The 14664-nt window shown below is 34.7% G+C and overlaps 2 protein-coding genes across 3 annotated transcripts in view; one reads left to right on the top strand and one right to left on the bottom strand.

Annotated features, from left to right (window-relative positions):
* LOC120426649 (centaurin-gamma-1A) overlaps nucleotides 1-14664 on the top strand; it is a 245349-nt gene that overhangs the window by 90341 nt on the left and 140344 nt on the right. The gene's annotated exons all lie outside the window — the stretch shown is intronic.
* LOC120426653 (lectin subunit alpha-like) lies at nucleotides 6354-7264 on the bottom strand. The gene is made up of 2 exons (XM_039591447.2): nucleotides 6966-7264; nucleotides 6354-6906 (listed from the first exon to the last, which is right to left on the bottom strand). The coding sequence occupies exons 1-2, from the start codon at nucleotides 7044-7046 to the stop codon at nucleotides 6523-6525; spliced, it is 465 nt and encodes a 154-aa protein (XP_039447381.1). The 5' UTR covers nucleotides 7047-7264; the 3' UTR covers nucleotides 6354-6522.

Below are 14664 nucleotides of genomic sequence, written 5' to 3'. Positions count from 1 at the left end.
CTCAACTCCCCCACTCAACGGGTAATTTCATGAAATTTCAACTTTTTCCTGCAACTTTCGTTTGCGAGTGTATTGGTGAAAGAATGTTTGTAAAATCAGCTGGTCGACGAGTTTGATCGTTTTTAACGGTCTTATCGTTTCGATAGCTTTTCGTACTAGCTTTCAAGCTTTCAGCTAATTTGCTGTTGGCTGTTCGCCAGAGGGCGAACGGTGTCTTCGCTAATGGTTTGAGTCTCGACTTTAAGACTCGGCTAACTCGACGGGCATTCGGAGTTCGAAAACGATCTAAATTGTATTTTTGCTCTTAGCTCTATAATTCGTTGGTTGACAACTAGAGGCGCTTTTTTCGCTGCTCCTTAAACTCAAACCTCTTCCCTTTCAACAGCTAAAAATCATCCCCTTCCAATAAGCAAGTTCCCTTTTTCAACCCCCGGGAGATAATCTATTCCACCGGAATCGCCGCTAGCGGAAGCAACTACCGTAATTGAATTCTTATCGCGAATTCATTTGTCAATCAGACGCGCGACTAAGTCCTTAAGGGAGAAACGTAATTAAATTCCTAACTCGAGCGTTTGATACAGTCTTACGAGGTGGCGCGAATCCAGGATTAGTCCGCCCTCATCATTGCTCATTAACGGTCGGGGAAAACGTGAAAGCATTTTCCGGTGCCATGTGTTTTAAGGGGGAGAGTCGTTCAAACGAGCAGCGAGTGCGAATGACGAGGATGGTTTTGGGAGTGTGTGTGTGTCGCACTTTGAGTTGTTTTGGGTATGTGGGTGGGGGTTGTGATGGGGTTGGGGAAAATCTGGTTCTCTCTCTCTTCTCTAGCGTCGTCATTTGGTTGGATTGGGGCAGACAAGTCAAGTGGGTTGAATTCGGGGACGATGAGTCATCGGGTTGGGATTTTGAATGAGGGAAAGGGATGCCTGTCTGGTAGATTTTGGGGAAATTTGAACTTGTAATGTTGAGGAAATTCAGAATTATTTAAAAGTTAATATTCCAGATTCTGTATCGTGAAAACGGAATTTCTGATGAATTTAGTGTCTTTGGCAATGTCGCATGGATATAAGAAAGGACATATTTTATATTTTACTTTTTTATGACTTAAAGTTGAATTCCCAAAATTGTCGATTTTTTATATGTTTTAGAGGACTAAAAAAGACATCTTTTGTGCCAAAGTGCGTGAATCTGGTTTAAATGATACCAAAAATCCCCACAGAAAAAATATTAAAAATCATTTTTTTGCAATTCCGTCGTGAAACTACTTACTTTTTCTGTCATTCTTGAACGACGAAATAGCCTACTTTTCTGTACCAAAAATAACAGAATCGAATAGCAACACTTTTCAAAATAAATGCTGAAAAGTTCTACTTTTCAGCACTCAAATGGGTGCTGAAAAGATGAACTTTTCAGCACTTGTTTCGAAAAGTAACACTTTTTAACATTTTTTTGATTTCAACGATTTATTGACAAAATACATGAAAATTTGACATAAAATTTCACTCAGTGTGTGTTTTTTGGAATTGCAAAAACTGTTGTATGGAACTCGTTGCAAAACTTGATTTTTTCAGCACTCTTCGTATTTATCCAACTCGGTGAACCTCGTTGGATAAATGTACGACTCGTGCTAAAAAAATCCTCTTTTTGCAACTTGTTGCATAAACTACTATTAAATAGGGCGTCCAATTTTCCCGGGTTTTGAATTTCCCGGGAAACGGAAAAAATATTTTTCAAATCCCGAAAATTCCCGGGAAATTTTTTAAACAGTCCTAAAATCTATGTTTTCATTAAATTTGTTATCTTTTTCAAGCTTACAATCATAGAATTAGCTCAATACTGTTAATTGGTGATAATCTTTACTTCAATCTGAACAAAAACAGCAGTTTTTAATTAGTTTAAAAAATGTAAAAAATGTTTTTTTTTATTAGTCTTTGGATTTTTAATGAATCATAATTTTTAATCCAAAAAAAGCAAAGCAATCCACTTTAACGACCCCCGGGTCTTTTGTGGTCTCTGTTGCAAGTTTCTGCTCATTTCTAGGCGTCCGAAGGTTATGTGTGGTGAGTAATTTTTTAATCCAATGTGATTCAAATTATTTCATAATAATAATCACAAAATTCTTATTAATATATATCGTTATTTTTTTATATGAAATGACTACAAAAGCAAAAAAAATCATTGAAACTTTAAAAAAAACAAGAAACGATAACAAATAAAACGAATCCATCCAATGTAAAATTTTAGAAAAGTTTAGAATTTTATTTTTTATATGAAACATAACTACATGTTTTATATAAAACATTTTACAAACTATCTTTTAGTCACTACCGCCAACTGGGGGAAATCGGGACTGCAGTCTGAATAGGTACAGGATTTTTGAGAGCAATAAATTTGAAAATTTGTGTACTAATTTGTTTCGTTAATTAAAAAAATATCAGAACATTATGCTGTCTTAATTCGTTACTGTTGTCGTAAATTGCTCCAGATGCCGATGTTTGAAGAAAAATAATAAAATATGAATTTTTCAAGTTTAAAATCATCATTAAACGTAAATATTGAAAAAATAAATAAAATTTAATGAATAATATTTAAAGCGCTAAAATTTTAATAATTTTCCCTTATAAGCCAAATAAAAGTTGATATATGCCGAATACAAATTTGCTAATGCTTTAAAAATGTTATCGAATACTAAGTATTCAACTGTTCATCTATTTCCACAACCAAACCTGAGTTTCCTGACCAAAAAATGATTTTTATTCAATTTCGGGAATTCCCGGGACAAAATATCAAAAATCCCGGGATTCGGGAATTCCCGGTTTAAGGAAAATCCCGGGATTTTTGTCCCGGGAATTCCCGGGATGGACGCACTATTTTTAAAGCCGAATGAAATTCGCAAATAAAAAATAACTTCCAATTTTTTTCTTTTTTTTAAATTGTATCGTTTTCCAGTTAAAGCTACTTATAGTTTTTTTTTTTTTTTTTGAGAGCTAAACCCCTGATTTATTTTTTTTTAATGGTTGAGCAAATTTTCGATTATTTTCTTTCTGGAACTCTGGAACTTATTCATTTCTGAGATATAGCCTCACCAAGATTTCGAATCGATGATAATGGATTTCTTCAAGTGTCACCTGATCAGCTAGTAATTTTCCACTGACGATATCTCGGAAACTTTAATGGTCCGATTTTCAAAGTTAAAAATTGAAACTTTTGCGGAATTTTCTGATCTTTTCAATGATTTCTTTTAAATTTTAAAATTAAGCGTATCATTTGAAAATATATTTAAAAAAAATTGTTTTCCATGCTTCATATTTTAGTAAATTTAATATTTTTTAAAATATTTTCATTTTATTGTTTAAAATGATTGTAAAAAAAATGTCCGGATTTTCGGTGTTGTCCAAAAAATACTATTTAAAAAAAATCATAACTCCTCAATCAGATTTTGCACTTTCACTCACTTTGGCTCGATAGGTGTATTTTAAAGTCCCCTAGAACATTTAAAAAAAATCGGTAAATAAAAAAATCGTGTACCTATTTTTCTGAAAAGTCCTTAAAACCTACAACTTTTCCGAAGACACCAAATCAATCACATAATCCATCTCAAGATACCGATTTTCATACATTTACATACCATTTTGCATGACCAAACCTCAAAATAGTATGGAGACTTGTGTGGAAAAAATAATGATGCAAAAAAACTTTTTTTCACAAAAGGAATGTATAGACAAAGTTTCATCTAAATCAAAAAATATTAAGATAAGTTGATATGCAAACAATTCAAAAAAATTAAAATGAAGATAGAAGCTAAACATTTTTTTAATAACTATCTCTATATTAAAAAAAAAGTTCAGTGTAGAGTTATTTTGTTTTAGAATAATCTTAACCTGAAAATCTGAATCGGGTTTAAACTCATTTGCACGTATAGTTTATAAATTAAAGTATATATTTTCAATCGTTTGAATATAAATAGAATTAATATCAATTCCTCGAGCACCTACAATTGGAACATCAGCACTTTGACGTTTAATTACTGTTTATAAAAGTCATTTTCGAAGATTGAATGATAAAATAGTAAAATTATTTAAAAATATTACCAAATCTTTATCCTGCCAAAGATATTAGGATTTCCCTTAAAATCTAATTTGAACACCTTTTGACTGTCTACAAAAATTGGAATTACAAAGTAAAGAAATTCATATTTTTTGTAATAATGATTGATTTATTTCGAAACGAATGTTGAATAGTTAAAAACCAACGATTCAATAAAATTAAATACCTTGTAATTTCTCATTGAAAACCAACAAAACAACTGGAAAATGTTTTTATGTTGACTGAACCTTCCTTGAACACTTAAACTCCCAAGTGCGAGAAAATGGGGCAATTTGTATGGGAATTCCCCCTTTTGCTCGAGTTTAGGTGTTAAAAGAGTTCTAAACATTTCACTAAAGGTTTCACTTTTCTGCCAAAAAACAGTACACGATTAACGACTAACATTTGGAAATACTGCGAGTTGAATTTGAGTCATTTTTGTAAATTTCTTTATATTCTGATGATGAGAGACAACTGTTTATTAACATTTTGATATTACTTGACTGAATGGCAGGGATTTTGGACAACAGATTGACTCTAACCAGTGCCGAGTGACGAAGACCTCAAACCATAGTTTAAATGGTCTACAGCTTCATTCAAAAATTACGAAGAACTAAAAACTGATTATTCCAATGTAAGGATCGTAACAAAGTCATCATCCCATCTCCCTCTAAATATGTTACGTAATATTTGAATGAACCTTAACTCAGCCTCAAATAGACCATGGCTTAAAATCATGTTTTTTCTTCTTCATTATTAAAAATGAGTTTTAGAAATGAAAATTTCAAAGCATTTTTAACAAAATTACTGAAACTGAAAACTGCAAGTTTTCAAGCACCAGGTGTTTCAAGCCAGGATATTCCATATTCAACACGAACGTAAAAAAACGGCACAATTCCGCTGAAGGACACCTTTAACATTGGCGAAACTTACTCCACTCACACTCCGCACATTACGATATATGTGCGGTTACATTTGCACGGAGGAGAAAGAAAAAAACAGTGTCAGATCCCGCAAGGATACGGATATTCAGCGAACAAAAAAAAACGGTAAACAATTTCGCGCACATGACGGCTGCAAATGTGACAGCTCTAAGCAAAAAAAACAACGTTTTCGCGAATCTTTCTGGGGACCAAATTTTGATGGATGGGTGCTTATAGAAAAGCATTTAGATAATTTTCAAACGCAAACAGAATCGTAAATCAGATGGATCTTGAGATTCCTAAAGGGGGATAATTCTTGTGATAACGGTTTTTGTGAAATATTACCGAAAACATTTTTCGCCGTGTCGGCCAAGCTGCCTTTTCATCGATAATGATAATACTTTTCGAAAATTTTATGCGAAATTGCACACGGTTAAGCGGGAACATCTGCGCGCGTTGAAGGTTGAAAAGAGGACATCGTGAACGAACCGGCTTCTGCAACGGTCTCAAGATATCGGTCCTCGGTGGTCTGGTCGACTATTGTTGGTGCCATTATCATGGGAGGGAATTAATATGTCCTCATTACATGATATCCCGCCGCTGGGTACGCCGTGTGGTATCATTAATCAATTTCACGGAAGCCCTTGAAAGTGGCCACTCCTGAAAAGTGACTTTTATCTCCCGAACAAAAAAATAACAGTGATGCGGTGAAAAATTGCTCATCTGGTCCAAAAACCATTGTCGGTCAAGGACTCTGGTCCTGAAATAGGAACAGCATTGTCCTCTTTTGTGCAAAAATGGTAAAATTAATTGACGGGACAGTGCAAAACACACACACACCCCGTTGCGTCGTCCATCAATCCATCAGAAGGACTCGTCCCAGAGTGACGTGTCCTGGAGAGGGTCCTCGAAAAATTGTTTTCGTTTCATTTATATTCATGCGACACTCGAAAAAGTGTTTGACTTTGCAGAATCTTTTCCGTTTGTCCTGTCTAGAAATTTTTAATAAAGCTGCCCCAATTTTTTGCTGTCCTTCCCGGAAACAGATGACGCAGATTGCGCCAAATTCTGGCAAGGATTCAATCTCTCCCCCCGAAGAGAGTTGGCCAGTTCAATCAAAAATTGGTTATGGCAGCAGCTCGCCAATTTATGACTTTCGAGCTGCTTGCATAAGGCACATTGAACCGAAGAAATTCCGGGGCCCAGAACTAATTTGATTCGCATCGATTTCGGTTCTTCCAAGGATATTGGACGGACAAACGGACGGACTCTGGCAGATGTGGGTCAGTCGGGCGCAGCCTTGGCCAGAAGGGATCCTTGCCGTTTGCGGAAGAATTGGGGGAGGAGATTGGGTATTGGACGGAGAGGAAATTAAGCAATAACTGTCAGGAGGACTTTGAATGCAATCGATGGAATTTATGAGTGGGTTCGAGAGCTTGGAAGATTTCTCACAGTTTACTGTTTCTGTAGTTCTCTATTTGAAGTTTAGTTTTAAACTAACCTTTACTTCATACTAAAACTGCCTAATATTCGAATCATCAACTGTTTCACAAACGAAATACGATTTCAAGCTGCACTTCATATCGTTCCAATCCCAGATGCGATTGCACCCGGGGCAGTGTATGATCTCGACGCACTGTTCGACCCCACCAGCGTTGTTGGGCTCTCCCAAGTTCCACTTGGTGAACGACAATCTGCTTCCCGTTGACTGCCACACAAAGTTCTCTCCATCGGGCAGACTGCTAGCTCCAATCCAGAATCGGTACCCTTGATTGCTGTATTTTTTGTCGGATTTTTCCAAAAATTTGACCAACGCCTCATGCTTCTCCAGCGATGTCACCGTAACTAGTGAGGAGCCCCTCGTGGTACAGTGTAGATTGGCGCCATGCCAGTTTGCCTGCTCAATTACACTCATTTAGATATTGAAATTTAAAAATAAAACACTCCAAAATAAACCTTGAAATTCGGAACTTCAAATATCACTTCATCCGCAACAATTCCCAACACCAAGAGTGAGCAAATTAAAATTTCCTTCATATTCGTAAGACTTCTGCAATCAAACTGAAATATTTCCAACCTCAAGCGACTCTTTCAATACATAGACTTAACTGAACCTTGATAGTCGCAACATTGAAACACAAAACAAAACGTTATCAATGTTATATGTTATATATTATAAATCTTTTATTAGGTAAGGTCAGAATGTCGCGCATGTGAGCTTCTGCTCAAATCATAGCTCGTTATGATTTGAATCAATTGAGCGTACGAAAATGAGTGTTTAAATCAAATGTAACACTCCAATCATCTAAAAGGGAAAAACGGCAAAGTGTTGATTTCTGGAAAAGTCAGGAAAAGCCTGAAATTGTCAGGGAATTTTGTTGCACCACCCTGCCGAAAATAAAAACAAAAAAACTTATAATAATATTGCACTTTTTAACTTTGATTATGATATTTTTTTTATTTTGGGTAATTGATGGTCTGGATATGATCTTATAAATTCGTAATAAATAAACAATGTCTGATAGGTTTCCATTATAAAACATATGATTTATTTTTATTTGAGACTAAACAGTTGACAACCTTCATTCTATTGAACTCGTTGAGGCAAGATGAATAATAAATAAAATGCACTTCTTTTAAATCCCCTTAGTCTTTGGCAATGCTCCACGAAAATCGGACATGGACAAAAAGTGTATTAGCTATAGAGCAAGAGTGGCAAAAATTGGCCACCAAATTAAACATTTTTGATTTTCTGAAAAAAAAAAAGTCACCAAAAGAAATGAATAACATTATTTTTTGATTCAAAATCGAATAAACTTGGCCATTTTCAAATTAAAGCCACTTAAAGTTTGCCCAAAATCATTGAATATTTCTGAAATAAAGACATTGGAAAATAAATAAAAATTAAAAATATAACTTTTGTAGTGGCTTCATCTTAAAATTGGTTTACCTTTTCAAGAAAAGTATTAACATAACCTTATCTAATCTAATCTAATATAGACGCAGAAAGTCTAAGGGTAAAATTACGCACCAAGCACTTTTCTAATCAATATTAATAATTGCAATACATCCGAGAACACACGTAAATGTATTATAAAAAATTGAAGCGGCCAGTTCTACTGCGTTGTATTAACCGCAGCGAGGATTTGTAAACCGACCACATTTTACAGAAACAACAAGGACATATCGCTCTGTTATAAATTTCATCAAAAATTATGTTATAATGTTTTAAGTGAAATTTTTATGTTTGCTATAAAATACGTTTTTTTCAAACAAAATGACGTTTTTGTGGCAAAATGGCAGCATTTTAAATAGAGCGTCTAAATTCCCGGGATTTCCAGAGAAAAAAAAAATTTCTAGGAATTCCCGAAATTCAAGGGGAAGCATACATTTTTGAAACATTTTCTTGGAAAATTCTCTGAAAAAATATTAAATGCAAAAACTCAACATAATTTTGTTCAATTATATTCATTGATTAGTTCATTTATCAGATTATCAGAAATTTTGATACCAACATTTACGTCTGATGATGTTAATTTCTGAAGCAACTAAAAAAAGATCTTGCATAATGAAAATGATTTACTACAATGAAGGTATGCTTCACAGAAAAAAATATGGTAATATTCATCAGGAAATGGTGACAGATTTTGTGGCGGAAAAAATGGGTAATATAACATTAGGAATTGATGAATTTTCATCAGTTTCTGATGAATATTCATCAGGTACACATTTTTACACATTTTTTGAGAAATATTACTCAAAAAATGAGTAATATTCAACCAACAAAATTTTCAACATTCCAAAATTCAACTTTTTTTGCTGTGTTTTTATATAACTACTGGAGTTATTTTGTTTAAAAAATATATTAAACCCTTACTGCCAAAGTAATAAAGAGAGTTTGTTTAAAATTGTTTGGTTACCATGATCAAATGTGATGTACGTACAATTTGAATCATTTTTTTTTTTTGTGCCATGAAAAAACTTTCAAACGAAGTCATTTATAAACCTGAAAATCATTTAGTACACAGAAAAAAAAGTTGAATTTTGGAATGTTGAAAATTTGGTAGGTTGAATATTACCTCTTTATTTGTGTAATATTACATAAAAAAAATGTGTAAAAATGTGAACCTGATGAATATTCATCAAAAACTGATGAAAATTCATCATTTTTTGGGGTAAAATTTATCATTTATTTTGCCACAAAATCTGTCACCATTTCCTGATGAATATTACCATCATTTTTTTTCTGTGTATGATAAAACCTTTATTTTTACCATTATTTTTACGAAAAAAAATGTTACTCTCAAATATCACGCCTTAAAATATTTTTTCAATGTCTTAAATTTTAGGGAAATTGCGTGAAAGCATAATTAATCGATACCAAGAATATGTCTTTAAAAAAATAATAAGAAAATTAATACATATTAATTTTTTTGTAATTGTCTACGACTTAAAAGAAAGTTTCACGAAAGCCTAAAATTCAAAAAAATGTACTTAATGAAAAAATCACCCTTCTGGGTTAATGTTGATTTGAAAAAGTACATTAAATTTCCCTTAAGGGGTTACATAATGTAAGAGGTTGGTTTGGGCACGCACTTAAACTTTTTTAATAATGTTGTAAGGGCATCAGTGTTGCAAATGAGTGATAAAAAAGCTATCAATAGATTATCTCTGCACCAAAAATATCCGAGAGTATAGCGGCCGTCACGATAGCTTGTGAGATCTCTTCTTGTGTCTCGTGATTCCCAGCGATGTCATTCTCTCTCTATCACTCTTCCCCTTTTCCTGGACTATGCGCTCTCACCGCTGAGTCTCTCAATCTCTCCGAAAACTGCAATGAGAGAACGCAGGATGGCGATTAGAAGCCGACCACGCATGACGTCTCGTTAAACTGCGTTTGCGAAATTGGTTTTGTGGCGGCTTTTGTGGTTAAACGCTGTTGCGGTAGGACGATCGTGGAAGCGGGAATGAGAGAGAAAAGGAAAATGTCAATCGCGAGTGGGTAAACACGAAAACGTGTTCGGCTATGTTCGGCGCTGAGAGTTTCAATGAAGAGAGAAGAGCAGTTATATTTGAGGCATGAATATTCAGGCGGGATAATTGTAGTTGCTGAGAGCTGATATTTTGATATTTTAACAACCCTGAAGGGCATTAAAATACACATTTTCAACTAATATCAAAATAAATTTGAAGATATTTGGTTGTATCATTGCCGAGATATAGCCATTTTAAGTTAGCAGTTTCAAAAAACGGGTGCCACGATATCTCCACACTGCTTTGACCAAATCGGCTCAAAATTTTGGTGAAGCCTCGTTAAACCGGTCCTGTGTGCATGACGAAGCCCGATTTTCAAAAAAATGTTTGAAAAAAGATAAAAATATGTTTATGTTTTTCATATAAAAAATCGCCAGTTTAAGATTTTTGTAGATTTTTAAAAAGCAAAACTTCAAAATCGGGCTTCGTCATGCACACGGAATATGTCTTAAGAGTCTTCACCCCAAATTTCAGCCAATTTGGTCCATCCCATCTCGAGATATCGTGGCACCCGTAAATCAACTCGGAGTTCAGAGAAAAACGCTCACAAAGTTCGACAGTTCGCTTTGCGCATGGCAAAATTTTTAACGTAAATCGTCTCTTACTCAGTTTAATCATGAAATATCTTTATGAAACTTTCAGGAGTGATTGAAAATCATATTTTTAGTGGATTTATTAAATTTTCTGAAATAATAATTTTTTGAATTTTTGCATGTATGTAACCCTTTAAAATGACTTGTTTTATTTTTTTACAATTGAGTAACGGAAAATGGCAGAGTTAGAAAAAATGAGTGTTTTTATTTTTGATAAAAAATATGTTTTTTTAAATGTTAAGTACGCCATCGAATCGGGCGTCCAATTCCATCTCATCACCGTTTCAGGCTGTAAATTGTTGAAAACACCTCTTTTTTCAAATGTTGAAATATGGAAGGGGTCATACCGCCTCTCCATCACGAGATATCATAAAACGGACCTTGGATTCGTGATCAGGGACAAACATTACCCCTAAGGATAACATTTCATGCAAATCGAAGAGGAATCGGGGCAACTTTTTCCGATTTCGTGTGAGCTGGCGGTGAATTGCCCATTTTTGGTCACAGAATTTTCGCCAAATAAAAAATACGATAAATATAAGCTGTGCGCATGTTTAAAGTATTATGTTCTAAAAAATTCAAACTAAGACCAAATTTATTTCATTTTTACCGTATTTTTCTCACAAAAGAAGAACTGTTCCCATAGCTATCACAATTTATTATCTCTGTCCAGAGCTGTAACTGTTCATCTGCATGTACTTGAAATACTTCAAACAGTACATTTCATACTCATAAATAAGATCGTGTCCATTATTTCCTGCGCATAAATTGCTTCCCTAAATGCCCACTTTCCTAGTTCAAAGCCCTCTCGAGCTGGACATCAAACGGAGGATTTTCGCAAAACAACTTCTTCACCCAAAATGCCAGCCCGATCCTCTCGTTAATTGTAATTTATGTGCACGTAACTCGTCGGTCTCATTTTTCGGAAAACAAGGACTAAAGATGTTGTGTATATGCAAAAACTCCGAAAAACCAGACAGGGACAACACCTCAAGAAAATAATTACGGGCATCATCTGCTATGCACGGGTACAGAGGATCAAAAACGCAGCTTCCTCTCATTATTTATGGGTACGACTACGAGGTAGAAGAAACTGCAACAACTGCCGCACCTTATGACGACGATGATGGGTGAGAGACAATTGCATCGAAATTGCACCATCAGCTGAAGGATTTGGCTTTCTTTGGAATATATCCTTCTTTTTTTTCGGGGGATTTCGCCTTAAATTAAGGTAAAAGGATCTCGTCATCTGCTTGCGCACTGCCATCCATTCATTCCTCGTTCGGTGACTTCTTCTTTGTGCCACGAAGAGAATACAAGACGAGTGCATAAATTGCAAAGCTTGAAGCTTCCTTTCATGATAACAGAGAGAAATTTCCTTTCGATCTATTTCGAATGGAGCCGAACCCTGTTGCCAATGAGCTGAAAGTCAAGAAATCGTCAAAGCTGCTGCAGCATAGTCATGCCTTTGAAGACTTTCCACCCTCTTGAGAGAAACACCAACTTCACAGGAGGACGAGGACCGATTATGCGCGCGTTTGATGTGTGCCTGGAAAGAAAGGTTTCCTCTCAAAGGCAGATTTTTGTCAACCAGCAGTGGCGGCAACCTCGCCACTTGAGAGCCTGAACACCCGGAACAACAAGGCCGCCACCACTGCCAGCACTGGGAAGGTACACTCGAAATCACAGCCAGCATGTCACGCCGAAGTGAAGTGGCTCCTTGAGGGGCTCTTTGAGAAATGCGTGCAGATTTTTTGAGGGATTTTTAATTAAAATTGAAATGTTGCGAAACGGTTGAGAGGTGGGTTTGTTCTTTTGGTTGAAAGGTTATTCGGGACTGCATAAAAGAGTGGGGTTTAAGCCTATAGAAAGCTAGAATTTTTGTGTTTTATTTGGTGTTCTGTCTAAACTTGGTATAGACGACTCTCTGGTTGGGACCATCAAGGAATAAAAGCATCTGTTTATAGTTTCCATAAAAAGGAATATGGAAATTTTGAAGAGATTTTTGATTTGATATTGTGTCTTTTCCAAAATTGTAGGTTATAATCAAGCCTACTCATAAAAAGGCTACAATCAAATAAATTAACTTAGATTTCTGTAAAATATTTACCTTACCCCTTTCGATTAATTTCAATTTTTATAATTTAAGTGAACTAAAAATGTCTACTTTTTAGATATACACAATGAAAATGCAATTTAACCTTTAAAAATGTGTTTATTTACATGTTTTTAAGTGTAATTTTACGCATTGATGTAAAATTACATCGAAAAAGAGGTAAGTCAATTGAGCAATTCTCTTCGAAATCGGCCGATTTCGACTATTTTTTTGTATTTTTCGATTTGGCCTAAACTTTGTGGGGGCCATTCCTATCACCAAAGAAGCCATTTTGGCTCATTGACTCACCCGTACAAACCTCCATACAATTTTGGCAGCTATTCATACAAAAATGGTACGTAATTATTCTAAAATTTGTAACTATTCAAGGATTTTTTTGATTGATTTGGTACACGGATTTTTGTTTGACTTAATTAATTGTTTTGTGATTTTCAAAGCCCTTCTTATATCATCGTTGATCGGAAGGCACGGCGTCGGGTAAATTGTGTATAATTTTTTGAATAAGGTTTTATTTTTTATAGTGAAAAAGCCATTTCTTTATAATGATCGAAAGACGCACTGACATTTTGGATTAATTAATAGTGGAGTGAAATAATTGTGTGTGAGTGACTTTGTGTGTTAACCAAAAAGACCTTCCCATAGCATCGTTGCTCGGAAGGCTCGCCGACGGGTCTGTTATGAAAGTCCTCCCCATAGCATCGTAGCTCGGGAGGCATCGAAAAGCCAATACCTTATCCTACTAACCCAAAAAAATAATAATCACGTGATGCTTGAAGGAGATGCTGTGGATTCAACGGTCTCAAGCGGTATCAACAAGTATATAGCGAAAAACTGTGTGCTTGATGAGTCTGCAACTTCAACTATCGGACTAACATTCCTCCCTTTCGTTGAACTGCAGGCTTCTTGGGAGGGCGCCGGTATTGACTAATAAAGTAGAGATCTTCAGAGGTTAAACAGTGAACAGATGGTTGGCTCCCACTGATCATTTTTGATTCATTGTTTAACTTCAGCTGATCTGTCAATAACGGAGTAGCATCTCATTGGCAGTCAACCATGCTCATGCTCATGCTCATTTGGTACACGGATTTTTGTTTGATTTTTGAATTAACTTTTTTTCACAACAACTCAATTTTCCAAAATCTGAATTTGTTATTTTTTATCCCGGGTAGACGGTAATAACAAAATTCATGCCATTTCAATAACAAATTCTGTTAAAATAAAAAAAAAATTTATGGAATCTTCCTGAAAAATCCATTTCTGCATAATGGTTTAATAACGGTTTATGTTATCATAACAAAATTTGTTATTGGTCTGGTATTGGTTGAAAGCCAAAACAACTTTGAAATAACATTTTTTGTTATGGAAGAATAACTCCAACTGTTATTGGGATGATCGGATTAGTTGTTAAAATAACAAAAATTAATAGCAAAGATTTGTTCGAAGGATAACTAAAAATGTTATTAGTCTGTTATTACAATAACATTCCAATAACAAAAAAAAATCATAACGACGAATAACAAATTTTGTTATAAATAACGTAAAATGTTATTGGCCTAGTATTTTCAAATATCAAAAAATGTTATTCCCAAGTTATTTCCGTCTGCTCGGGATATGTTTTAGGGGACACACCCCCGCATCTTTAAAGCCATTTAGAAGTATGGACCAAAATTATGCAAACAAGTTATGATTTTTTTTCTGTGATTTTTGTGAAAAAATGATGTTTTCTACTTAAAATTGTGTTACCTCATCTTTTTGTAAAAACCAATTTGCAATCGAAATGTACTTAACATTTTTTTTAGATAAAGGGCCACACATGCATCCAATCTAACTCCTCTTTTAGAAGAACTTGTTTTGCGTTTTCGAATTATATCCATTCAAAGTTAAATTTTGTCTGAAAAATTCTGTTTTTTTT

This window comes from Culex pipiens, chromosome 2, assembly GCF_016801865.2.
Source record: "Culex pipiens pallens isolate TS chromosome 2, TS_CPP_V2, whole genome shotgun sequence".
Lineage (NCBI taxonomy): Eukaryota > Metazoa > Arthropoda > Insecta > Diptera > Culicidae > Culex > Culex pipiens.
This window is presented reverse-complemented; position numbering and strand designations above follow the sequence as displayed.

Bases quoted from the DNA above. Each gene is read 5' to 3' on its own strand.
- LOC120426653 (XM_039591447.2), bottom strand. From the start codon at position 7,046: ATGAAGGAAATTTTAATTTGCTCACTCTTGGTGTTGGGAATTGTTGCG. The intron at 6,907-6,965 runs GTTTATTTTGGA...GTAATTGAGCAG, and splicing joins TTGAAGTTCCGAATTTCAAG to GCAAACTGGCATGGCGCCAA.